Source organism: Peromyscus maniculatus, chromosome X (genome assembly GCF_049852395.1).
Source record: "Peromyscus maniculatus bairdii isolate BWxNUB_F1_BW_parent chromosome X, HU_Pman_BW_mat_3.1, whole genome shotgun sequence".
NCBI lineage: Eukaryota > Metazoa > Chordata > Mammalia > Rodentia > Cricetidae > Peromyscus > Peromyscus maniculatus.
Window position 1 is genome coordinate 46347935 of NC_134875.1, and position 25928 is coordinate 46373862.

The following is a 25928-nucleotide window of genomic DNA, read 5'->3' on the forward strand; positions in this document are numbered from 1 at the left end:
CTCACATAGTTCAGAACTGTCTGTAACTAGAGTTTCAAAGAATTCAATACCCTTTTCTGGCCTATATGAGTACCAGGCATGCATATGCACAGACTTATATCCAAGTAAGATAAAAAAATTAAATATAAATATATATACTAATACTGTTATTATGAATATGGCTATTCTAGTTCTCACTGTATTACAAAAAATCATGAATACTTACTTACAAGACCTCACATACCTACCTTCCATTCCAACATCCCTTCAAGATGCAAGCTCCATAAAGACAGAGATTTTGTTGTGTCCACCCAACATCCCAAAGGCTCATAACCATGTGTAGTACACAGTGCATGTTCAGTAAACATTTGTCCAACCAGTAAGCTAGCAAACTGAAACTTAAAAGATTACATTGATCTAATTTCACACAGCCAGTCAGATATGTGGATCTTAATCTCGTTTTGATGATTGAAAACCTCTTTGTTTCTTCCATTTCCTTAAGTTGCCCCCGAACCACCTCCTCCCAGTTTATGCACAGTAAGAGTGTTCTAATATGCCAGAAACACCTATTACTCCCAAGACTCCATCTTTGCACTCAGCTCCTAGCAACACACTGTGAAGCTTGTGGAGAGGAGGCCTAACATTTAGAAGTGAAATTTGTACAGGTACTCCAGCATCACCTTAAATTTTTTAGCCAAATCAGGAATCTAGTAACTTAGAGTTGGCGTCTGCTTAACAAGTTTCAACACTTTGAGTAAAAACATTCCCTGCTTTAGATTTAAAACTACTCGGTAGAGACAGAGAACTCTAAGACAGGCTGGGTGGCTCATACCTTAATTCACAGCACTCAGAGGATAAGGCAGAACATGAGTTTGAGGCCAGCATGGCCTATATAGGATATTCCAGATTAACTTGGGCTAACAGCGAGAACCTGTCTCATAAAGAGAAAGGGAGAGGAGAGAGAAAGAGATAGAGTAGATGATACATACGTACAGCACAAGCACTCTGGATAGCTGGTTGTTCACATTATTACAAACAGCAGTATGAACTAATATTTTCATATACATGTCATTTTATCCTTGCCACCATCCTCTCAAATCAGTACTGGCATCCATATTTTATTGTATTTGGTTTTGTTTTGTTTGTTTGTATGAGACAAGTTCTGACTGTATAGTCTTGGATGGCCTGGAATTGTATTTTTAGACCAAGTTGGTCTAGAACTCATATCAATCCACATTCTCTGCTTCCTGAATTCTAGGATTAAAGGTGTGTGGCATCACCCCAGTTCATTTTATTTTATGTTTATCGTGTGTGTGTGTGTGTGTGTGTGTGTGTGTGTGTGTGTGTGTGTGATGTGTGTGAGACTCAAACAACATACCTAGTTTTACATAGGTTTAAAGAGAGGAGTCCAAACTCAGTTGCTAATACTTGCTCAACATGTAGGTCTTCTCACGATGGAGCCATCTCCCCAACTTGGTAGTCATATTTCAGAATTGAAGAAATGAGGACCCAAAACTTTCCCATAGTCACATAGATAGTGAAGAGCCTAACAAAGACAAAGGAAATGACATCTTTGGGATGTTGAAACATCCACTTACTCTGATGATCAGGGCTACAAGAGAAGAGCGAATGAGGCAAGGCTTATAGCTAGAAGCTCTTATTCCCTAGATGCTCCTGACCAAATCCGCCATGCCTCCTGGAATGCCCACAGCAAATGAATGTAGGAGAGTTAAGTGACTTTGCTCTGCCAGGCTTCATGACAGGACCTCATTTCACTAAATCCTCATAACAACCGCTTATGGCAGAGAATGTGCCTTGATTTTATAGGTAAGGAAGTTGAAGTCCATGATGATTAAGTAATTTACCTCCTCATTAAACTGTGGCTCTGTGTTGGAATCCAGCTTTGGGTGACTAGAGAAAGTCTCTATGCCCTTTCCACCGGAGCTCACAATTATGGCTTACTCTTTAACCCTTCCTAGGTTAGGCATTTACATTTTAACAATGGGCTTCCTGTGTGAATTTCACAGGACAGTGGTAGACCTGAAAGGAAGGCTGAGTGGGGCCTGCAAGATGGACCTGTCTTAAATCACACTGGAGTGCCTTCCCTGGAGTTTCAAAAGTAAAGCAGCAAGCCAGGGCAGATAAATCTCTACTCCAGCCATAGCCTTCTACCCTTCCAACTGGGATAACAAGTCTCGCACACTCTGTTAACTACAGAAACAGAATGCAGAATCAATCAAGAGTTTATTTGCAAAGGGTAATGTCAGAGGGTGAACTTCCTGTTAACTCGGTACATTTAACAAGCTTACTGGCTCAGCTGTTTGACTTACTTCTGACTTGGGCTCAGAGATTTTTTTTTTAATCACTAACTCAAATAATACCCCACCACACACAGCCCACCACCTTTTACAGTACAGGCTTTAATGTGTGCTCTTCATACTCCACACATCCCTCTTGGTCCACATAATCTAGGAATTTACAAACAAACCCTACTTCGAGGTACGGGGCAGCCTGGACTTTTGCAGAAATTCAAACTGCTGAAGGAGATGTGGTATTTAGTTAAACTGAAGTGAAGCCCTGCATAAATCATAAAGAGGTGAACCCAGGTTAGTCAAACAGGACCCTAGGAGGTATTTGGGGAATAGACTTGCAGGCAGTTATATTTCCCTACATTTGATTTACTTCCAAAATCCTGAGGCTCACAAGTACCCCAGGAGTAACTTGGCTCTCCAATGCTGAGCAGGTCTTGGCCCTGGAGCAGAGTTCTGGTGTTGTTTCCTGAATTCCCACATTGCTGTTTTCCACACATGGATCAGGCTTCAAACTTCCTGAGTCTGGAGTTTGTGTGCGTGTGCACGCGCGCACGCGTGCACCTTTGGTTCCTGTCCTGTTCAGACAAGGCTACTCTTTTCGGGTCAGCTGGCATCTGCATGTTCGAAACCCAAGCTTTACGGGGCTGCCCTGGAGAAGGCAGATTTTCAGCATTTTTTCTAATTTGTCTTAGGCTGTCTTCCAGGAGCTGAGGGGGGAAAGGGGCAGAACTGTGTGTAGCGACATAAATACACTCCGTAGGATTTACTTGCCTGTAGTGTATGTGCTTGCTTCTGCTTTTGTTCCTAAATGCGTTGAAATGATGTAGTTGTTCATGAGGCAATTAGAGGAAGATGTGCTTATTTCACACTCCCAGTTACTTGGTGGGTGGAGGAGAATGTCACTCAATGCAAAGCACTGTGCTTTTATCGTCTTTTTTTCAAGAATATGGCAGGCACTAAAGAACAGACTATACACCTCACTCTACGTTCTGCTTGCCCTGTAGGTCAGACAAAACTTTAGATGTGAAAGACAGACTTCTTATTAAGACAATCCTTAGTTGACAAAACTTTAAAAATGAAATTTTCCATGAGGTACTTTTCTCTTGAAAAGACGGAAGTCCTAAGATGGGTCTGTGTGACCTATGGTAGTGTTATAGCTGCCCCCTTTACATGACTCCCATCATCTCTTCATGGTAGTGCACATCATTGTATTGATTTTAAGGACATGTAAAATTAAAACATTGTGCATGCATCAGCACTATCTTTCCCAAACTTCTTCAAGCTTCTAAATGGAAACTCTTCCTACAAAGCACCATCTTCTCAACCACACTTTTATTACTCCTCTATTTGCTTTCTCTATGAATTTTCACCCTTTTGTGGCTGGTTAACTTCATTTCCTATAGTATTTCCAAGGATGATATTTATTTTTGATGGACTGTTTTCTTTTTCTGCACTAAAGGAGGAATTTCATTTTATGAAAAAGGTCAGACTGGGTACATAGCATGGAATGAAGAATCTTTAGTTCTCAGATGAAAATTTCCTTTTTTTCCCCCATGTAGTAAGACACTTTTTAATGTGTAGTACTTCAGTAACCCAGTGTCTTTACACAGGTGTTTTACAGCTAGTGGCTAATTCTTCTGGTATCCCCCAGAGGGCTTTCCATGTTTTATAGGCAAGTCTTGAAGACACAGGGATGCTGTAGGGATTAGTTAAATGTGTGTGGCATGGTTTGCTGTATAAACTCACTCTCTGAAACTTAGTTGTCACTCCCTGCTCTTAACGTCCCCAGCTTTTACCTTCAATACCGCTCATTTAGCACTTAGCACACACTTGTTAGTTGTCTTTTTATGTATATCTGCTGGAAGGCAGGAGCCCAGTCTCGTACCTTTTTGTTTTTTTAGTCCTGTCCGTAATAGCACTTCAGTCTGTTTGTTGATGTTGCCCTCTCCTTCCCTTTTAAGTAGAGCAGGCAATGCAGAGCTTTATAAATTCAAACTCAGTTTAAACAAACTGAAAGGTTTGCAGGGTAAAAACACAGAGGAAGTCTTGCATGGTGGGAGAGGAGAATCGCCTAAGACCTTAAGATACTTGGAAGACTCCAGGAGAGAAAACAGACTTACCTAAAAACCTATCGTTTGCCCCCAGGCTAAGTCATAAATGACTCACACATCTCCTGATTCACCCAGCAAAATTTCAATTTGTTGTCGAGTCAGGATCCAAGGTTTACACTTAGAGGCTCCAATAGCTGTGGGGAAGGCATTTTGGATATGTTTTAGAAGGCGAATTCAAGCGTAGGAGCTAGCATATCACACTGAATCCACAGGCTTTTGCTACTGCAATTTATTTTTCCGTGGAGACACAAGATTGGAAAGGGCCCTCTTAGTAAAAAAAAAAAAAAAATGAGTGAAAAGGTTTTGGTTGAGTTCAGAACAAAGTGGAGGTGAAGGTAGTGTCCCTGATCTGGAAGGCCATTGAAGATACATCATTGAATAAACAAATCCAAGGTATGCTGTGAGTGCTGACCCTACCTGTAAGAGAGAAAACAAAACAAAACTCACCACTGGTCACATCCCTTCTCATTTTACTTTAATCTTTCTTATGTGCGTGTTTTAGTTTTTCCATTTTAACTGCATTGTGGAGTTAACAAGTTTCCTTTCATAGTTAGGATCAGTAGCAATCCCTCCAGATAGTCACATCACTTTAGTTCCTGTGTCCATGCTTCTAAATACAGAACAACCCTGCCTCGTAAACTAGACATTTCTATATTTTAAACAGGCAAAAAACATTACTTTCCCCACGGAAAAAAAAATCACCCAAGTAACCTCTCTTCACACATAGAGTGAATCCTACTCAGAATCCATTTCGCTACAATGCCAGCCTCTGAATCAGCAGCTCCTAGCAGAACAGGCTGTACACTCTGCAGCAAGCCACCCACCTGCTACCTTTCATATACCCAGAGGGATATTAGGACACATTTATCGTGAAACAGTGTTTCTTTTGAGCATACCTTCTTTGGGTTGCCTTTATCCATGGCACCTCCCAAGGCTCCCATTGGGTAGGCTGGAATTGGATGCCCTACTTTCATTGGCATGACTTCATTATAACAGCTCTGAATGGATGGGAGCCTTTATACTTTTATTTGTTTCCAACTCAAATGTTTTCTAAGAAGTACAGATGTATAGAGAATGGTGGTTTCCATGGAAAAATCTTTCCTCATATCTGTTTGTCAAGTTCACTTTAGTGATACACAGCATGATTTTCTCTTTCAGCATCAGCACCACAATAGCTTTAGGTCCTGGTGAAACTGCAAAACTGATCGCAAAAGAAATCTTACCCACCCTGGTTAGAAGAGGGGTAATTTATTATTCTAACTGCAGGGAGCCAACTTCATATCCACCCTCAAAACTATAGGAAAAGAGTTGGCTTTTCAAAATAAAACCACAGAACTTCCAAGCCTGGATATAAATGCTTAAACACATGAGCTGGAGTCTCCACCATGTGAATCGCATAAGTGTGGAGTGATTTATAGAGTTTTTTTAAACATACATTGCATTTTATTTTCACATCTGTACCACTAAGAACCTAGTACATGCCTTACAGAATTTTCTTACAGATAAGAAAATTAAAGTCCTTTAAAAATCACACAGCTAAGAGCCCAGAGTTAATTCTTCCTTTGGTTCAACTTCCTTGTTATTTAGATTTCCCCTTTACTACTTCTTTGTGTTTTCTTCTACCCAGATGTTAAATTGTAGATCCCTACCCCTCATCCCGTGTTCCACGATGTTGTTGTACTCAACTCTCCGAGCAATATGAATTTTCCGCAGCCAGGAAATGTGTGCACCACATTGACACTTCATGTACTTTCCCTTTCCTGGTTTAATGAATTAAGAGGGAAAAGTTGCCTATTCCCGGAGAGTTGGACAGTGATTTAAATAAAAAGTTTTATCACAGTTGGCGAACACCCTTTCACAAGACTGAGAAGTCAACCATCTCGTCTATCTATTCTCAGAGGCTAGGGGAGCACAGAGAGCTAGACAATAGTCTCTTGTTTAGTTTTATTAATTTTGAGGGCGGGTGGGATCAAAGTATGGGATTGGCGACTGAAAGGACCAATCATAGACCAATAGCAGGCGTGACTGGCCAATGAATAGATGCAAAAGAATGGTGGGTGGAACCTACTCAGGGCCCGCTCTGCCGAGGCAAGCGCTCTCCGCCTGCCCAAGAGGCGGAGCTTCCTCTAGGCCCCGCCCACCCCCTCGTGCCCCAGTGGCCGGCCTCTAGGAGGGGGCAAGGACCCTGGTCGAGATTTGGGGCAGGAGGCAGGGGAAGGTGTAAGAAGGTTGAGGCTGGGGGGAGGGGTGACGGAAGTAAAGAGGGGGATCTTATGGACTTTGACTTGAGCGGGCTGCCAGTTGGTCAAAGGAAACAGGGAGGTGTGGGGCGGGGATGGGGGGTACGAAGGAGAGCTGCTCCTTCAATTTTGTGAAGCTGGCTTTGGCTCCGTGCTGCTTTTTCTGCATTTCTACGATTTTTTTCTTCCTCCCGCGATGGGGCGGGGAGCTTCACTGACTCTCCCACGCTACTCTGCTGCGCTGTCGCCATAGATTATTAAAGTCTTTGAAAAAATAAAAACAAACAAAAAGACAAACCCCGTGCCTTTCTCCCGCTTTAATTCCTGCAAACACAATCAGCACTACCGCCACCAAGTCGAGTCCAGCGCGTGGGAGGACGAGAGCCAGCGAGTTATCCCGGCTCTCTCCTGGACTCCCAAACGTAGCTGATCAATTGTTTGAAAGTTCCCCGCCCAAAGGCCGTCTCTCCTCCTGGGGCGCCACCTCCTCCCCTTTGCCCGCCCGGCTCCTGCGGGCCTTCCGCCCGCCTCCCGCACTGCTGGCCCCGCCCTCGGCCCTGCCCATTCCATCTTCCACCTCCCTCCTTCTGGGCGGTCCTAGCTGCTCACCGCCAGAAGAAAAGGCACCCGTTCCTCCCCTCTTCTACCTCCCATCCTTTGCTCAGGAGCTGCCTACATCGCAGTCACGCCCCTTCCTTCCGAGGAGCGTTCCGGCTGCGTTCGCTGGTAGACCCCTGACTTACTCCTCCGTCTCCGTTCTCTTTCGTCTCTTCTCTTAGTTCTCACTGCCTTCCCCCCCTCACCACCACCTCCAGCCTTTCTCGCCTACCACTATCCGCTGCTCCACCCTCCGGCCCGGTATCCTGCTTGCCTGTCCACTGCGACCAAGGAGAGACCCGAGGGAGCAGCGAGGTGGGGAGTAGCCGGGACCTGGGGCTTCCTCCCTACCCATCCCCGGCCTCTGGCCCGGGACCGAACCCACTTGAGCCAGCAGAGAGAGTCGTCACCTTGTCTTCATTGCCTTCAGGGGTAAGAGAAACGTCGTTACTTTTTGCGGGGAACTGGGGCAGTAGTCTGTGGTGTTATGAACTTGATCATGCCCTTATTTGTGAGTGGGTTTTTAATATGTGCCTGTGGGGATTGCCTGTATGTTCTACTTTCTTTGCTGTTGGCCTTGAGTTTTCTGAGATGTGCAAGAAGTTGAAAACAGTTTAAAAGTATGGACTCCTCTTCTACTTCTAGGAGATGCTGGAAGGTACCGCGGTTGATGCTCCTTTATTGCCTCCCTGGGTTCTTGTAGGTTCCTACTGAATTGGTCACTGAAGGAACTAAAGACCTTAACTAAGTTAGGGACTATGAGGTCTGTCTTTAGTCCTGCTTGCAGGTTTGCCCCTTATCTCAGATAGTTAGATAGCTTTTAAGTGCTTAGGCATGGGGTGGGAGCTCACCCTCCCTGACCCCAGGGCCATGAATTCTTCAAGTTTTAAAATGTGGAAGTAATGTACCACACAGCTACATGCTTTATGCACGCATGTGTGTTTTTGTGGTAGTGGTGGTGGTGAGGTTCCGGAGGCAGATTCAGCCGTTATTTGCTTCGTAAGATCTGAAGAGTTTAATAAGTAGTTTTGCAAGATCACGCAGGTGTTTGTTTTAAGGTCCGAGCCTTGGGCACTTCAGTTCACCAAAAGCAAGATTATCTTCATAGATAGGTGAAAATGAAGAGAAAGGACAGGAGTAGGGAAAATGAAAGATTTTATAGACTGTGAGCAGTCCCTGATGATCGCCACTAATAAATAGCAGTATGCTAATAATTTTCAGCAGGGGACTGAATACAAATTAATGAAAGGGGAACGGGAAAGATTTGAGAAAGCCTTTTCTGTTAATGTCCCTTGCCTCCATGAAGAGTCGATGTCAGGAGACAGTTTTAAACTTGTATGACTATATCCTTTTCTTCCCATTTAGAGAGAAAAATAATTAATCACCATAATCTCTAGTGATGAAGGGCTAAGGATATGTAAGTCTTCTTGGGTTTGGCCACGTGAAACGTTCTTTCTCAGGTCAGCTTTTGTGAAGCCTCCTCAGACCTTTCAGTACCCTCATTCAGTAGCTAAGAATAGTCAGAAATGCCATTTTGGACATGGGGTAAATTGTCACCTATCTCCTACCTCTCTTAGGTTGGGCAAGTCCCACAAGCTTATGAGACTGGTTGTGTTGAAAGACTTGTTACTGAGATGTCCCCAATCTATTGCTTATTCTTTAGGGAACAAATCATTTACATATATTTTAAACTAATTTTCTTTGGTTGATTTTAACTGGGGTGAGAGTCGGGTGAGAAGTTAGGAAGGTAGAGAAGGGATGTTACACGGTGACAATTTTAAAGGCTATCATGTTTCAGATCAGCTGGGAGGGAACGGCTGGCCTGACCAGACGAAAGTTTAAAACTGCCCTGGGACATTTTAATAGCCAGGTGGTTGTAGAGTAGTCGCATCTATTTACAGACGGTAACTCAGGTTCCAACTATTCTGTATGGGTTTGCCTGGTGTCATTTACAGACACTTTTTGGCGCTCCATCATACTTCATTTTAAGTTAGTTACTTCTTTCTTTGGAAAAGTTTGTGTCTCTGTAAAATTGAAAGTTTTTTTTTTTCTTCTTTCTAATTCACAGCCTAGGTGCAAAGTAAACGTGTAACTCCACCTGTATGTACAGTAAGTTTTACATGGGCATCGTAAATCTCTTTACTGGATGAAAAATAGTTTAAAAAGAGATTTTTAGCAATTCATATTTGACATTGAGATTTGGACCTTAAAGTGTACTTTTTCATTTATGAACTAAGGTTTATTAGACTAATGACTAACTTAAGGCATTTTCTGAGGTCGACTTTCCTTCATTCTCTATTTGTATAGAATGAGCTAGACTCTAGAATGCTAATAGGAAGAGAGCGGGATGGCTACTTTGACTTTGAGGTCCCACTGAGTGCCAGCATTCTAAGTGGGTACATCTGCTTCTGGGCCTCTCCGAAGAGCTCTCTCCCAGGGCCTGTGCCTTCTTTAAAAGGGTGTCTTTGTAATTAAGCAGCCCTTCCCCCCAACTCCCTTCTTCTTTTGATCCAGTTTTTTAGGCTTATTTTCCATTTGGAGACAAGAGGAGTTTCTCACACCCTCCTGCTCCCCTCTTAACATTTCTTTTCCTTTATCCCAGAAAAATCACACCCCACCACCAAGTTCTCAGGATGGTTTGCAGTTTTGTTTTGTTTGGGACAGAGGGAGTGTTACCAGTGAGGAGGAGTAGAGGATATAGTCCCTCTTGGGAAATGCTTGTGGCCAGGTAGCCTCCTCCATGGAGACTGAGCATTTGGAATGCATGAGAACAGTCTATTCTTCAGGACTGTCTGGTAGAAATTGTCCTTTGCACCCATTAAGCCCAGCTTAAACCCACTGAAAGGGGTGGAGAGAGGTGTGTGTGGTCGGGCCTAGCCTTTTAGGATGGTAAATGTTTCCAAATCTCCTATTACATCACCTCCTTCTCCCATGGATTCAGTGGGTTTAGAGATCTGCGTGACAAGTTAATTAGCTGGGGACTGAACCAATTTGTTTAGAATTGTGATCTATTGATTTCCTGTCCCCAGGAATTTTTGTTGGTGTTTTACTATGATGTGTTGTCTTTAGCATTACTTTTCATTCCTTGTTGCCTTTTGTGGACTTTGGTCCAAAAATCTAGGTTCCCACCCCCAAGTCAAAGGTTAGAATTTAGTTGCAGGAACTAAGGGGGTATTAAACAGGCTGGGATACCGCATTACTCTCCTCCATGGTGGGTTTCTGACCCTTTCTAAGGAAGTTGCCCCTTCCACATACACCACACACAATCTGAACAAAAAAAGAAAGAAAGAAAGAAAATGAAAGAAAGTAGAAGGTCATTTGCTTTATAAAAGCATCTACACAGGCTCCCTTGAACAGAACTAGCTTTCCTAGTAAGTGTCTTTAAACTATGACTTGCTAGGTTAAAAGAAAAAAAAAAACACCTCAGTATAACTGGGCTTTTTCAGGACCATATTTATTGCATAAAGGACTACATTAGCATTTGCTGTGTTGATTATTGCCTGAACTAAATGAGGCTATTATTGGGCTTTTGAAGCCTTTTGTTATACGGTATGGAGTTAATTGTCTATATCATTCTGGCTTGTAATAATGCTGGCCGCATTAGACTCAGCCCACACATGCTTGTAGGAAGCAGTTAGCATTATTTTCTGGAACAAATCTAACTTTTCAGATTTTGATGTCTAAGGATGAGACTCTCCACCTCATTTTGGTAAAATATTTTCTTTCCAGTTATTATATTTGACTAGCCTAAGGACCTAGAATGTTGTTTTTTTGTGTGTTTGTTTGTTGTTTTTGCAAATAACAGCCACTGGTACCATTTTAAATATGAGTCTATGATAGGCTTTCCAGGTGAGTCGTTTGGGGAGAGGAACCTGGGCTTCAGCAGGGTCTCCTCCACTGTACATTGTGGGGATTGGACAGGGTGATTTTGACTGTCATTTCTCAAAAGTTCATGATTGTCTTTTGAGGCTTCACTACAATCCTGTACTCATCCTGTGTGGGTGGGTGAGGGGGTGGGGTGGGGATGAGTCTGTAATAATGTATCTATAGAAACGGGCTTTGTATTTTAGCGGTATCAAATAATAAACCCAAGACTCTGGACAAAACTTCAAGAATCCCAGTAAGTTTTTCCCTGGTCCCTCTGCTAATGTGAATTTTCCCTAGTTTGGATCATAGGAGTATGTAATGTTGCCTTTAGGTAAGAGTGTGTCACAGACAAAGCTTTGTAAGCTGGTACAGAGTAACGGAGTAAGAAGCAAAAGGAGCCATAAACATTTTCTAAGGCCGGGCAGTAGTGGCACATGCCTTTAATCCCAGCACTCGGGAGGCAGAGCCAGGCGGATCTCTGTGGGTTCAAGGCCAGCCTGGTCTACAGAGCAAGATCCAGGACAGGCACCAAAACTACACGGAGAAACCCTGTCTTGAAAAACAACAACAACAACAACAACAACAACAACAAAAGCAAACAAATAAACAAAAGAAGCAAAGGGAGCACAGGTGAAGAATCTCATACATTTTGATTTTGTTCCCAGAATTCCAGGATGGACAAATAGGTTTAAGTGAGCTCTAAACACTTTCTGGGACATAGAAATAGTTCATTTGTGTATGTAGCAAGCCCATTAATGCTGTTCTTCTGCCCTCCACTTATACTTTTCCACTTAAAGAAAAACCAAACCAGAACCCAGTGTCTACTTGTCTAAAGCAGTGGAAATTAGTTTTAAATTGCTGCATCATGATATCTCAAGATAATATCAATGTGGGTGGACTGTGAAGGATCCAGAATGAGAAAAGGGAAGCAGGAAGGCCCAGATATGATGCTTGTGTGATAGCTTCAAAAATAACGTTGTCAGACTGGGGAAAAATCGAGAAAACAAAAGTTTGTAGGCAACTAAGTGCACCACATATAGGTACAATTGAGTGGTCCACACACAAAGGGTTATTTTATTTGAGACCTTTAGTACATAGAGAAACTTAAGTTTCATGGACCTTTAATTATCTTTTAATAAATAAGATATAGTCTGTGTGTGATATCTGATTTTTGATACACTCATTCCTGGTAAACTAGTGGCTCTTCACAAATTGAATGAAATCTCTTCAGCCAATATATAAATGTAAATACTGAAATCCAAGTGAAGTACAGGCACATGTTTCATACTTTGTGCTTCTGGGGGAAGAAATACAGGTGGATTTACTTGGTAATAGTTCCTAATGCAAATCAATCCCTCTCTCTGTCCCTACCTCTTGACATTTGTGAAGTCACTTTCACTCTTTCTCTGGCTGCCTGAAATGGCATTAGTCGGTGTGACTTGATGCCAGGATTTGGGATTCTCTGCCCAGCCCCTCTCTGACTTGCCATGTGACCAAGGGGAGCTGAATTAGCTGCTCTAAGCTTCAGTTACCCTTCTGGGAAGAGAGGATATTAATACTTCACAGAGGTGTTTAGGCATGCTTCATATTGGGCACATGCTTTGAGGTCATTGGATGAAAGGTGTTTGAATGATGGCAGAGCAGGCTTAGTATAGGGTCCTGAGCAGGTGTTCATGTTTAATGAGCTTTTGCTCTCTTAGAGCATACAGTGAGTGCCCTTTGGTGCCCTATATAGCCTTACTGAGTATAATTAAGATTGACCCTACATTTGTGTTATTGACCCTCTCAATGTTTAAGAAAAGTAAACATTTTCATACTCTGTGATAGGTTGAGGTAAAATAGAAGGACAGTAGTGAATATCAGGATGAGGAAAATAGTTTAAGAAAGAGACATTAGTTGGAACGCACCCTAGTGATCAGTGAATTCTTGAAAGCACCTTCAAGCTGTTTGAGTAAAGCAAATTTTGATGTGTCTGTTTTAAGGGAGAAAGTTTTGAGTAATATTTGCCTGTGACAAATACTGATGATAGCCAGTAACTGAAACCCAGCTATTGTAGTGTTTTGTGCACAGCTGGTTTTTATTAATGGTGGAATATTTATGCTTGCTCTACAATCCGTGGCTCATTTCCATGTGTATGTCAGAACTTAAATACCCCCAAAGGCAACATTAAGATAACATTAAATATAAATGTGGCCAAGCTAGAAAGGGTGGATTTTGGGGGGTATCTCCCTTATATTTATTGGTGTTGTTTTAGATTACAATAACTAGTCACCTTTACACACTGATGCTGATCTTTTCCCTTCTTATAATATCCCATAGTAAACTTTACATTTTGATACTTTTGATATGGACAAGTGATTGGCTCCCCACTTTATGATGCAGATGAAACTGATGTATGTATTTTTAAGAGCATTTTTTTCCCCAGCACATGCTTCTCATTATCCGAGAGGCCTGGACTCAATCAGTAAAGGAGCAGAGAAACCACATAATTGAGAGGAGAATGACGGTGGTGCATACTTGGAATATTTGTGGGAAGGGGATTGCTGACATCAGAAAATGTAGTGGCCTGAGTGTTAACAGCATTGAAGAGAAATCAGCTTTCTGCGTTGCTGTGTATTGAGAATTATTTTAAGGTGATACAAATATGGGCCAGGTTTGACATCTTTTATGAAGTTGTCCTGGAAACTTTGATGAAGGTTGTTAGAGAAAAGTTCAATTAAAACCTTCCCTGTTAGGAAGCTAATTAGCTCATCCTTTACTCATTTTAGTTGTTTTCAAGATGTGCTGATTTGCATTGAATTAGTGACATCCTCTCTCATGTGATAGCGAATTAAGATAAAAAAAATTGCAGATGAGGAAAATCAGTTAGACAGCCAATTTTGAAGAAATCGAATTCCCTCTGTTACCTTTGGGCTCTCTGTTCAGATCTGTGTTTTACTCGAATTATACAGTGATCCCATTTTAATTTAGTATCTGCTTTTAACTTGTGGCTCATGAGTTGTGAACCACAACTTACTAATGGGAGTTCTCTGTGTGAATTGGGGGAATACAATGGAATATAACACACCATTTATTAAGGTAATAGTCTGTCTTCTTTTCTTCTGTGATTTTCTTCTTTCTTTTTCTGTTTATCCGTGTGTGTGTGTGTGTGTGTGTGTGTGTGTGTGTGTGTGTGTGTGTGATTTCGTGCTTGCCTGAGTCCATGCACATGTCAAGGGGAGGAGATGGAGAGAGAGAGAGAGAGAGAGAGAGAGAGAGAGAGAGAGAGAGAGAGAGAGAGAGAGAGAGAGAGAGAGATTGTTTTCTAAAGCAAACAGTTTTTGGAGCTAAAAAAATATTGATGACCGGCTTTACCCTCTAGAGCATTCTTTTTGCTGGAGGCTGCCAATTAGGATTTTGTAGGGCAGTGTGGTAAATTTTCTGACCCGATTGTTTCTGTGACCAGGTTAAGCACTTCTTCCTTGGTAGCATGAAGGGGAAGGGTTGGAGTGGGGCTAACCATAAGCACAAGCTTCCTAATAGTTTCTGTATTAGGGAAATAAATATTGGCTTCTGAGATTTCAGGGCCATGTGCAGAAGTATAGACATTCTAATGGAGGGATCAAATATAAGGTCTACTTTGAGCCTCCCTTCCCTCCATAGCTTGTAGGAGATGGTCATTCTTTATACACAGTCCCTCATGCTTTCCCCACGGGCCATGCCTGCATTAGTTTCTGTTAGTGGGGCTGTTGCTTAGGCTATATGATGCGTGGCATAACCGATCGTAAAGACTCTAGTCCTTCTTTGAGAAGGCGGGGTCTAGCTTCAGTTCTCCAAGGCAACACAGTGGAACTAGGTTTGCGGTTCTTGCAGATCAGCAGCAGGAGGAGGGGCTGCCTCTGTCTGAGGAGAGCGCCTCAGGTTCTTTGGCGTGAAGATCTAAAACACTGGCTCTTATCCATGCACCTGCTGGATGCCACACCTGCAGTCGGCACCTGAGCCCCACTCAGACACAGAAACCTGACTGAAGGCAAATGGGGCTTCTTTCCAAAGTTGTCCAGCAAAATGGGGGACAGCACAACACCCACGAAAGTTAGATGGAGTCAGTCGTCCTGTTCACTTGGGGAAACGTCTTCATACTTTATGGTAGATGAAACAAACTTACTTCGACTGCTGAGGGGATTGGGGTTTTTGAATGAGTTTCTCTTATTTTAAATTAAAATTAAAAGGTAGTTAAAGAATTTCTGTTGTAAACTGTCTTGTTCCAAACCAGACGAGACGTTTTTCTTTTACCTGAACATAGGGCAGGAACTCATAAGATTTGGTTTCTGATCCTGACCCTACTGGTGAGCAACAGTGAAACCTTGATGCAGTTAGTTAACATTAGCTCTCTGCTCGGGACTTGGGTTTCTCCAGTTGTAAAGTGGAGTTAATCACATTTGTCTTTACTTCCACCCACAGCTGCTGAGAAGGCTAACAGAAGTGAAAGAACCAGTGACTCTTTAGAAAGAAGGCTGAGAAACTAAAGGTAATAATAATGTTAGTATTCTATGTCTTTTATACCTTTTCTTCTGTTGTAGCTGCTATCAAAATCTTTGGAAAGTTACTGTTCACTCTTTATGCCCTTATTGAGCACACTGAATACACGAGTTACTGGTTTAGGTACTGGGATAGAAATAGCATACACTCATCCCATGTCCTCCAAGATCTCATATTCCAGCAACTTGCATGTCCATTTCTGGCCCAACTTGCTGTGACGTCTTCCTGGACACTGAGAAGCACAAATGACTAGAAGTACCTTCTTTTATGTCTCTGAATTACTACTGAGGACTTACATCCCTGAAGCAAGGTCTGCTTGATTGAATTTATACAGAGGAGGCGACCTGAGAGTAAACAGAGGAATTGGTTTCACATTTCCCACATACATGATCCTCGAATGACTATTTTCTTCAAGGGTCCATAATTCTTTTGGCCTTGGTGAATTCTGTTCTTATTCTGTGGTCCAGCTCTCTCTTATGACTTTAGCACTGAAATATATACCAATGACTTCCAAAGATATATTTCAGTATGTCTTTGAAATCATGTTGTCCCCAAATTCAGTACCTTCTACTCAGCTCAGAGATTTTTTTCTTTGTGCATTGTCAGAGATAATAGTTCATAGTTCTGTGTTCTATAAAACTGTTAGATTAGACTCACCTTTCCTGAGACCTCTTGTTTCCCCAGCTCAGATTATTTGTCGTTTTTTTCCTACTACTGTGTCTTCTTGGTATAAGTGAAAGCTAAACACTTTTAGCTATAGTAAATGCTCATTAAATGTTGGTGAATAATACACTGTGATTAGTGCTAAAATAGAGCTGTATACAAAGGACCATGGGAACATAAAGAGAACAGAATTCATTTTTCTATACTGAGCAGAATTCAGGGCAGGCACGAAATAGAGAAGGATTCGTGAAAATCTTTGAAGGAGTGGCTGAACTACACTTCTGAGAGTTCTGGAAAAGAAATGAAAAAAAAGAAACACCCATCATGTGAAGCCAGGTACATCGGTCTGCTGCCTTCCTTCCCTACCTAAAACCTAGGTGGTTTTTTAATGGTCAAATATGCACATAATCTTGTGTCTATAACATATTGGCCATTTAAACAGGTGGCATTTATTCATATTATATTAAATCAGGTCACCTTTTAAGGTGCTACTTTCATTGTAGCTGCAAATAGAGGCATGCACAGAGACTCCTTGCTCATATACATTTAGTTTTATATAGCAACACACCCATTAGGATACAATGAAGATTGGGATCTCAAAACTAAAAAATTCTGTTCTCAGAAAGTAACAGGCTGGGTCACTAGAACTGAATGTCTTCAAGCTGACTGTCAGACTATTCCAAGGGCAAAAATGAAAGATGATATAAGCCATTACAGGCCATGAACCTGTTCTCACCCATCTGATGTTCTTACTAATTAGCTTCTTGGCCAAGTGGCAATTTGGGGCAAGTGCATGCAAGCTAGATTCCTCGGGGAGCCCACATTCCACTCTCTGCCATTTCAAAAGCCACTGAGGTCCTCCACTGCTTCTCTTGGCTTTAGTTTCTCAGTGTCCCCAGAGCCCTGCTCTGACCTGGTAGAGAAACGGGGGCAGAAGAACATTCTATTAAGTGAAAGAAAGATTTCATGGGCTTTGGTGTTCTGCTACTTTTTCTTTGTTTATTTATTTTTAATGGATTGTCACAAACATTTGTGCTCCTTGACTCATTAATTTCACTTGTGGGATTGTAACATTAAGAAACAGTATTTATTGTATCATTAAGAAACAATATTTATTAGGATTAAGATTTTTTAATAGCATTAAGAAAATATATTTTTCGAAAATATGGCAAAGGGTTAAATCACAAAGATGTTTTTATAACATTATTTAGACTAGCACAAAATTGGAAACCATTTGACTATCCTAATTGGAAAGTGGGTAAGTGCATCTTGATATACTCATTTAATGGACTCTTACATGACCATTACAGTATTTGTTATTATGTCTATGCCAAAACATGGGTAAAAGGCTTGTATTATTATATATTATGGGTATATTAATATTTCTTTGTGCTGGTTGTGGTGGTTCATACCTGTAATCCCAGCACTGGGTAAACTGAGTAGAATGATTGCCACAAGTTTAAGGCCAGCATGAACTACATAGTGAGTTCCAGGTTGGTCTGGGCTACACAGTGAGACCCTGTCTCCAAAATCAAAAGCAAGTGTTTTTCATTGCTTGCAAATGTCTAAATAGAACGTTCAAAAATATTAACAATGCTGAAGTGCTGGGTTTATAAGTGATTTATCTTCATTATTACAAATATATGCATGCTATGTTTATGTTGTTTATAAAAATAATGTGTAAATAACAATACCATAGTGGGGAGGAGATTGTTAAGGCAGCAGGTAGGTAGATTCTTAAATCTTCCTTTTATGTTCATCCTGATTTTACGGATCCCTTATAGTTTCCTGAGGTATTAAGTGGCAAGATGGGGTAACATGATCTAACATCCCTCTTTATAAATGAATGTGTATTAGAGGATAAAGAGTGGTAGGGACAGGATTCACCCTCCTGGGTTTCACTGGCCCTCCACTGTCTATGTCATAACTTTGTTGCCCATTAGTATGTTTGGGTCAGTTGCTTCAAAGCAAGATAAATGAAATTGTAAGTAGGATAAAAAAATGGCCAATTCTGGTCTGGCCATGATTACTCAGAGGGTTAAGGCACCTGCCTCTGAGAAGACTTGAGTTCCCTCTCCGGGATCTGCGTGGTAGAAGAAGACAATAACTCCAGCAAGTTGAAGTCTGATCTTCACATGTACAGTATGGTGTACATGCCCACACACTGGTGGTGTATACATGCACGTGTACACACAGACTAAATAAATAAATAGATTGGTAAATAAAAAATAAACAAATTAAAATGTAATAAGTTTTTTTTAATGAATTAATGTTTTAGAAACAGATTTCTCACATGATCCTCAGTAAGAGCTGAAAATTTCAAGGCCTTACAGTAATTTTCCAACATGATATAGGCAATGAATGGCATAGAAAAGAATCAATGCCCATTCTTCACTTACAAATTTCCTAAGCAAGAGCAAGTGCCTATCTGGTATATAAGTTACAGGACTGTGGGCCATTAAGTGATCTCCCAAGAGTCTTCCAAATTCTGGCCATTGATGGCTTAAGAAACCCTGCACCAATAACTGAGATGCAAATAGGGACTTTAAATCAAACAACTTTCATAAATTTTTTAAAGCATTCTAGAAAAAAACACTAAATCGACATAATTATAGTAATAGTTAACTTTTTTTTTTGAGTCTTTACTGTGTGTAATGATTCATGCGTAATACTTTACATGGAATACCTCCACTTCTCTTAATCTTAATAATAATCTTAGGTTGTGTGGACACCATTGATCCTAATTTGTCAGTGATGTCACAGAGACACATGGAGGTAAAGAAAATATGGATGAGATCAATTAATGAAGACCTTGATTTGGGATTTGAACTTGAGAAGTGAGACTCGAGAGCCCTTGCCTGTGGTGCTTTTACAGCTTCCCCATTACCTGTGAAACTCAGTGATATCCTATGCAAAGAACTGAATGTGTGCTTTGTGTTGCAAGGTTTCTTGGGAAAGGTCGCATCTATGAGCGATCAGGCCATTAAGTGGCCCCACTTGAGATTACATGTGAATCTACTGGGGCTTCCTGGCTTAGTTGTTGTTAGATTTATTTATTTGAAGGGGTGTTTGGCCTGTATGTATTTGTGCATTATGTGCATGCAGTGCCTGTGATGGCCAGGAGATGTTGTATAATACCATGGAACTGGAGTTACAGTTCTGAGCTGCCCTGTGGGTGCTGGAAATTGAACCCTGGTCCTTTGGAAGAGCATTCAGTGCTATTAACCACTAAGCCATCTCTCTAGTCCAGGCTTCTTGCTTTTAATGAAGGTGTGTGTGTGTGTGTGTGTGTGTGTGTGTGTGTGTGTGTGTGTGTGTGTGTGATATTTTAGTTACAAAGACATAGTCACAGAAATTTTGACCTGGATGCTTTCCATTTATTTGGAAATAAAGTATGAAGTAGATTCATCCGAATTTAACAAAGAAACCGGTTTTCTAGACTAGGTTTTCCATCCTTGTTTGTGTAGTAAAGGGCAGAATGGAAGGAGGAAGTAGAAGGGTAAGAAAGAAGACCTCACAGACTTATTGCAAAATTTATTTGAAGGGCAAAAATATGGTTTGTTCTGGCTACCTTGTCATGTTGATTTTGCTGGGTCTTGGCTTGGAAAACATCTGAGCTCTCACTAATGTGTTTGGCTCAACTTTCAGGTATATGGGGAGAGGTTAATGGCTGCAAATGGAGCAAGAATTTAGCTTCACCTTGCTGCCTTGTTACAGAAGAGGTAGATAGATAGATTAATACTGCACTTGTAAAGACAGAGCTAGGTCTTTCCTTTCTTCTCTGGTCTGCTAATGTCAAAGGTTCTCTGTGTGTCCACGAGCAACAGGATTATTTTATTGATTGAAGATGATGTCAGATCCCTGGCAGTGGCATGATTAAAAGTGTGGGCAAATGAAAGGTTGCAGAGTTCATCCTATTTCAGTTCTTGTGCATGAGGCAAAGGATCTTCTCTTTAATAATAGTGTCGTGTTTTTCCTTAGCATGCCAGTGGACAGGAGGTCTATAAAAAAGAGCCATAAGCTGGGGAGAACTCTGTACAGTTTTTTGTTGGTTGGTTGGTTGGTTGGTTTTTTTCCTGAGCTGATTTGCTTTCCCGTTAAATGGAAACCCAAAAGATATGGTATGGAAGTGTGTGAACACAGTGTCCAGTTGGTATTTTAAAGTGATTTGGGTTTTGAAAAAGATGTGGAAAAACATGAACAAAATTGAGGGGAAAAGAGATTTTGGCTAAGTAAGATTTTCTCCAGTGAAGATCAGGGTGTCAAAAGAAAGCCAGTCTCAGTCAGCATGAAGAGTTTAAGTAGTTCTAGAGAAGCCTGTGGCACATTCTCTCCAGGGGCTTCTATTTGAATGCCTAGGGCCCTTTTCTAGTGTTTCAGTTGAAAAACAGACAATTGTTTTCTTCAGAATAGGACAATAGAAGCATGGTAGTTATTTACCATAGTTCTATTCACAGTCTAACTTTGATTCCAATTAAAACTTGTTTCTCTGCTTTGAAATGAGGGGAGACACCCTAAAATAATTACCTTGCAGATTGGAGGCAGTTTTGCTTTTGATCATGATTATACTTTGGACCAAAACAAGATGGAAAGACAAATTTCCGGGTTTGTTCACTCTATATCTGCTCAGTTTATTTTTGGCAACCTTGCAAGGAAATAATGTTAAATTAATCACTGTGTGGTTTTGTGGATTTTTTTAAACTTGAAAATTTTGGAAAAGCTCCCAAAATACAACGATGCTCATGTGTTTCTTCTGCATTGCCGTGCTTCTCACGGAGCCTCTGGTGTGGATTAAAGGGTTTTTTTCTTTAAAGTGATATGAATGAGTCATGGCTAAGCCAGGATATGGTCCATGTGCAACCTTACCTAAACACAAACTCTTACATTTTACAATAGCATTGGTTGGACTTGGAGGGATTTTTAGAGGGATTCAAAGCAGAAATTGTGATTGAAGATGATCTCAAATCCCTATCTGTGGGATATTTGTATCTCATCTCCAATTGAAATGGAATAGAATCCATGCTGAGATACAGGGGCAGAGGAAGTGCTGAGAAAGCAAACTGAGGCATATTCTGCTGCATGGAGAAGGGTTGCTGTTTTGAACTGGGTAGGATGTTCAGCTTTCCTATTCTTGCAAGGGTGATGGGCTGTTGATCAGACTGTAAGCTCCATGAGAGCAGGATCTATGTTTTGTGTATCTCTGTATGACTCATTGTGTCTAGCTCGAGGCTGGCAAATGTCTGGAATGGTCAATACTCAATAAATATTAAATGACTTGGCTGAAGTTTTGTTTTTCTTCTGCCCATCCGAGACTGAGGCAGTAGAATCAGGAGTTTGATATTTAGTGGTCTTTTTTTGACCCCAGATCTAACTTACGATTTCTGCCTTCCCTTTTGGTTGTAAGTCATTTAAATTCATGAATCTATCCTGCTACTGACACCAACTGAATGTTGGTCCCCAAGGTAACAATGGTTGTGGTTATTTACCACCACCTAGGGTTCCAATAGGCATGGCTTTCCAAGGCTGTGAGAACTTGAACACAGCAGCCCTTTCCAGGGTCACATCTTAGCCTTTCTGTCTCTTGGAGACGGCAATGACCTCTTGCACACACCTGCTGGCCAGTGGGGTTTGCTTTCTGCCTTAGTGGAGATAGACTCTGCCCCTCATTTAAAAGCCAAGCAACATGGGACAAGACTTTCCCTTGGAAGGAGTAGTTTGGTTAACTGCCGGCTCTTGGTGGCAACTTAGAAACGACATTTTTATTTCTCCCTCCCTACCCTTCCTGAACATTTCAGGGTGACCAGTGGTTGGACTCTTGCCGGCGCTTACCCTGAACCTGAGTGTTAGGGGAGTGGGAATCTGCTGCTGCGGTTTCTGGAGCTGCCCATAAGCAAGAGTTCCCTATCCTGATCAAGGCTTTAAGCCTAAAAGAAAGCAGAAATAGGTACGAACCATTGGTATGCATATATGTGCGTGTGTGTGCCTGTGCTTGAGCTTCAGCACGTGGGACCTGCATTTCTGTGTGCTGACCCACATGAGCGCATGTCTGTGTGCGTGCTGGATGGACGGGTGTGGCATGGGAGGGGGTGGCATACCTTTGAAGGTATGGGGTCTGGGACAGCTCAATGTCCACATTCTCCTGCCTTGCGGGAGAGGGTTGGAAGTAATATTTGTTTTAACTACAAACATTCTTGTTTCCACCCTTTTTTTTTGCTAGAAGAAAAGAATTTGCTAGTCATCTGTCCAATTTCAGGCAACAGAAGAGGTTTTTACATTTGAGTCTTGAGTCCAAATCTAAGAAGCGAAGCATGTCACTGGAGTGGAGAGAAAAGGCTAAGTTGGTTAGCCTTTTGGTGGTTAGCTTACACTTCCCCCCAAAATATGGAGGAGATAGAAAAAGAGCTTCTTGACCTGGGAACAGAGCTCAGAGGTAGAGGGCTGGCCTAGCACGCCTATGACCCTGAGTTTCATTTCTAATATTACAAAAATCTATCAATAAGATAATTACTTATCTAAATAACCAATAATAAAATATGCTTTTGGAAGAGAAACTGTTGGGTCAGATTATTCCTTAGAACAGTTGGAAGGCAAGGAGTGATAACCCTCAAGAAATAAGAAAAGCCAGAGGCTGAGCATGTCCATCTGCTGTACAAAGTCTGGATGTCCTGTAGCACTAAGGAAAGGGATTTGCAGAGAGCTTGGGGGTGACTTAATATCATAGATAGAGACCTGGTAGGTAGCCTGTAGAATTTTTATTCGGAAACCCAACACTCAATAGGTAGACCCTTACAATGACTTTGTGTGTGGTATGTCCCTTCACACCAAGTTCCTTCAGATCTATGCAGTGAAAATTTCATTGTTTAGCATTGTCGTTTACTTGTAGTATTTAGCATGACAGATTCTTTCCAAAGAGTCTTTGAGTGTCTGATCAAGTGATACGTGCAATAGAGTGTCAGGAGAGAAGGGGTGGTGCACGTGACTTGCCATTCAGTTTTTCAGATGAGAAAATAGACGTCATGAAAAAGAGTACTGTGTTAGGTTACCCTGTATACAGTATTATGATTATGATGTAAATCTTAATTTGTGCTGCTGCTGTCTATTTTGCAAGATCCATATTAGTTCTTTAGAAGAATTGAAGGAGGTAGTCAGGGACATGGTCATCGGAAGGATGGACTTTGATTTTTCAGTTTCTAAATGCTGCCAGAGGAAGATTTCAAATTGAAGAGGTACTTTCCCCTACCTTTGTCCTACCTAACAGCAAAGTATCATTGTGTCTATCCTTGGATGGACTAAAGAGAAATGTGTCAGTAATACTTGTTCAAAGCCATTTTCTTATTAAATCATGGAAGATCCAAAATGGATACTGAAAAGATTTTTTTTTAAGATTATGTTTCAGAGTTATAGGCAATGTGAGAAAAAATAACATTGAGTCAGGGTTCATTTGTGCCTGGTGCCAGCTAAGCTCTCCTTACCATTATTTGTTTAAGTTATTATTTTGTATTTTATTTCTTCTATCACATGCTGAACTGATTCATAAATCCTGTTTAGGGGGTAACTTTGCCCACTTCTCTGTCTTCACCTCCATAGCATAAGACTTGTATTTTTTTTTAACTTAAATAGAGTACAGAGAGATGAACCTTGTAAGCAAGGTCTTAGAAAATTGCCCACTCTGATCACCCTGCTTGGCTGCCCCTTGTTTGCCCACTCCTTTTAGAGATTAAGTCAGGATTAGTTAGATCATGGTAAAAGAGGAAACAACTTTTTGGCCTAAATGTTCCTCAACATATCATTGCTAAAGACAATAAGCATGGAATTAATCTATGATTTATGAATACAATTCTCTGTTTTGTTTCTGTAATGGATTTCTCCCCTTCAAAAACACATTTTCTTCCCCTTTAGAGGACTGATTAATACATCAGCTGGATGTTAAGCTTCCTGTTTCCCCTTCTCAGGTCAAGGGCAGCCCAAGTGCCCCATTTCTCTCTCTCTTCACAAAGCACCGCCAGCTCTAGAGATGAGAAATTCTGAAGAGCAACCAAGCGGAGGAACTACGGTATTGCAACGTCTGCTTCAAGAGCAGCTTCGCTATGGCAATCCTAGTGAGAATCGTAATCTGCTTGCCATACACCAGCAAGCCACAGGGAATAGCCCTCCATTCTCCACTGGCAGTGGGAACCCAGGCCCTCAGAGTGACGTCTTGAGTCCTCAGGATCACCACCAGCAGCTCGTGGCACACCCTGCTCGGCAAGAACCCCAGGGCCAGGAAATCCAGTCCGAAAACATCAGCATGGAGAAGCAGCTGTCCCCTCGAATGCAGAATAATGAGGAACTCCCAACCTACGAAGAAGCCAAGGTCCAGTCCCAATACTTCAGGGGCCAACAGCATGCTAGTGTTGGGGCTGCTTTCTATGTCACAGGAGTCACTAACCAGAAGATGAGAACCGAGGGACGCCCATCAGTTCAGCGACTCAATCCTGGGAAGATGCACCAAGATGAAGGACTTAGAGATCTTAAGCAAGGGCATGTCCGATCCCTGAGTGAGAGACTAATGCAGATGTCACTGGCCACCAGTGGAGTGAAAGCCCATCCACCTGTTACCAGTGCTCCCCTCTCCCCACCACAACCCGGTGACCTCTACAAGAATCCCACCAGTTCCAGTGAATTCTACAAAGCTCAAGGGCCACCTCCCAGCCAACATAGTCTGAAGGGCATGGAACACCGAGGCCCCCCACCAGAATATCCTTTCAAGGGCATGCCATCCCAGTCTGTAGTGTGCAAGTCCCAAGAGCCAGGGCACTTCTATAGTGAGCATCGCCTGAACCAGCCAGGGAGAACAGAGGGGCAACTGATGAGGTATCAGCACCCCCCTGAGTATGGGGCAGCCAGGTAAGAGTTCCCTTTCTGTCATTTCCTGGCCTCATCCCCAACCAGCATCTTCTGCTGCCTGTTGGGAAAGGGAAGGCATGGGCAGGTGTTTAATAATAACAAGCTGCCCAGTGGCTGAAAAGAAGAGAAATGCTTTATTTTAGTGTTGATTTGCTCTTGCCTCCTAGGATTCCGGAAGAAGGGTCAAAGTTTCTAATCTTCCGAGTTCTTAAGGCCTTTCTTAAAAAGCAGAAGCAAATTATCTTGGACTTTTATACGTCTGCAGAATCTTATCACTTCCATAATTCACAAATCACTCTCATGTGTGAACCAATCTATCTGTTTCCTGTTAGTTACACTTTCTCAGACAATTATTGTGATACTTTTCAATACTAAACAGCCAGGGAGATATGATTGTTGGTGGAAGAAGAATTATATACGTGTACCTATTCAGAACATTCCTTGCCTTGAACTTCAGGTCCTGCTTCAGGAAATGCCTAAGCTGCTTCTTGGTTCTTCTGGAAAGAGTTTGTTAGGCAGCTGCCTTTCATGTTTATAAGCATCTAGGTTAAATTCACATTATCTCTGTAGAAGTTCTTCCAGATGCTAAAATGCAGGTGGAAAACTACTCTATCACTTGTGTTGTATGTTTCCTTCTTCCTAAGTCTATTTCTTAATCATTCAGCACCCATTGTCATTTGGATTATTTACCCAATCCTAAGATTCTTTTTTATTATTTGTATGATTACTGTTTGGTAGACTTTCAGGACATGGCC

At 41.7% G+C, this 25928-nt stretch overlaps 1 protein-coding gene and 1 long non-coding RNA gene across 9 annotated transcripts in view; one reads left to right on the forward strand and one right to left on the reverse strand.

Moving 5' to 3' along the window:
- Window positions 1–4616: 4616 nt before the first annotated feature.
- On the reverse strand, window positions 4617–6303 carry LOC143270959 (uncharacterized). The gene is made up of 2 exons (XR_013048154.1): window positions 6052–6303; window positions 4617–4819 (listed from the first exon to the last, which is right to left on the reverse strand). It is a non-coding gene; the product is annotated as an uncharacterized LOC143270959 (long non-coding RNA).
- A 947-nt stretch (window positions 6304–7250) lies between these two features.
- Window positions 7251–25928, forward strand: part of Amot (angiomotin) — a 58320-nt gene continuing 39642 nt past the window's right edge. For 3 of the 8 annotated variants that reach the window (XM_042268722.2, XM_006997633.4, XM_076562313.1), the window contains exons 1-4: window positions 7252–7671; window positions 15547–15613; window positions 22083–22231; window positions 24240–25173. In XM_042268722.2, the coding sequence (XP_042124656.1) occupies window positions 24302–25173 (872 nt within the window). In that variant the 5' untranslated portion in view covers window positions 7252–7671; window positions 15547–15613; window positions 22083–22231; window positions 24240–24301. Of the gene's footprint in view, window positions 7672–15546; window positions 15625–22082; window positions 22232–24239; window positions 25174–25928 lie in introns of all 8 variants that reach the window. The other 5 variants (XM_042268724.2, XM_076562310.1, XM_042268726.2 and 2 more) reach the window with 5 other exon arrangements.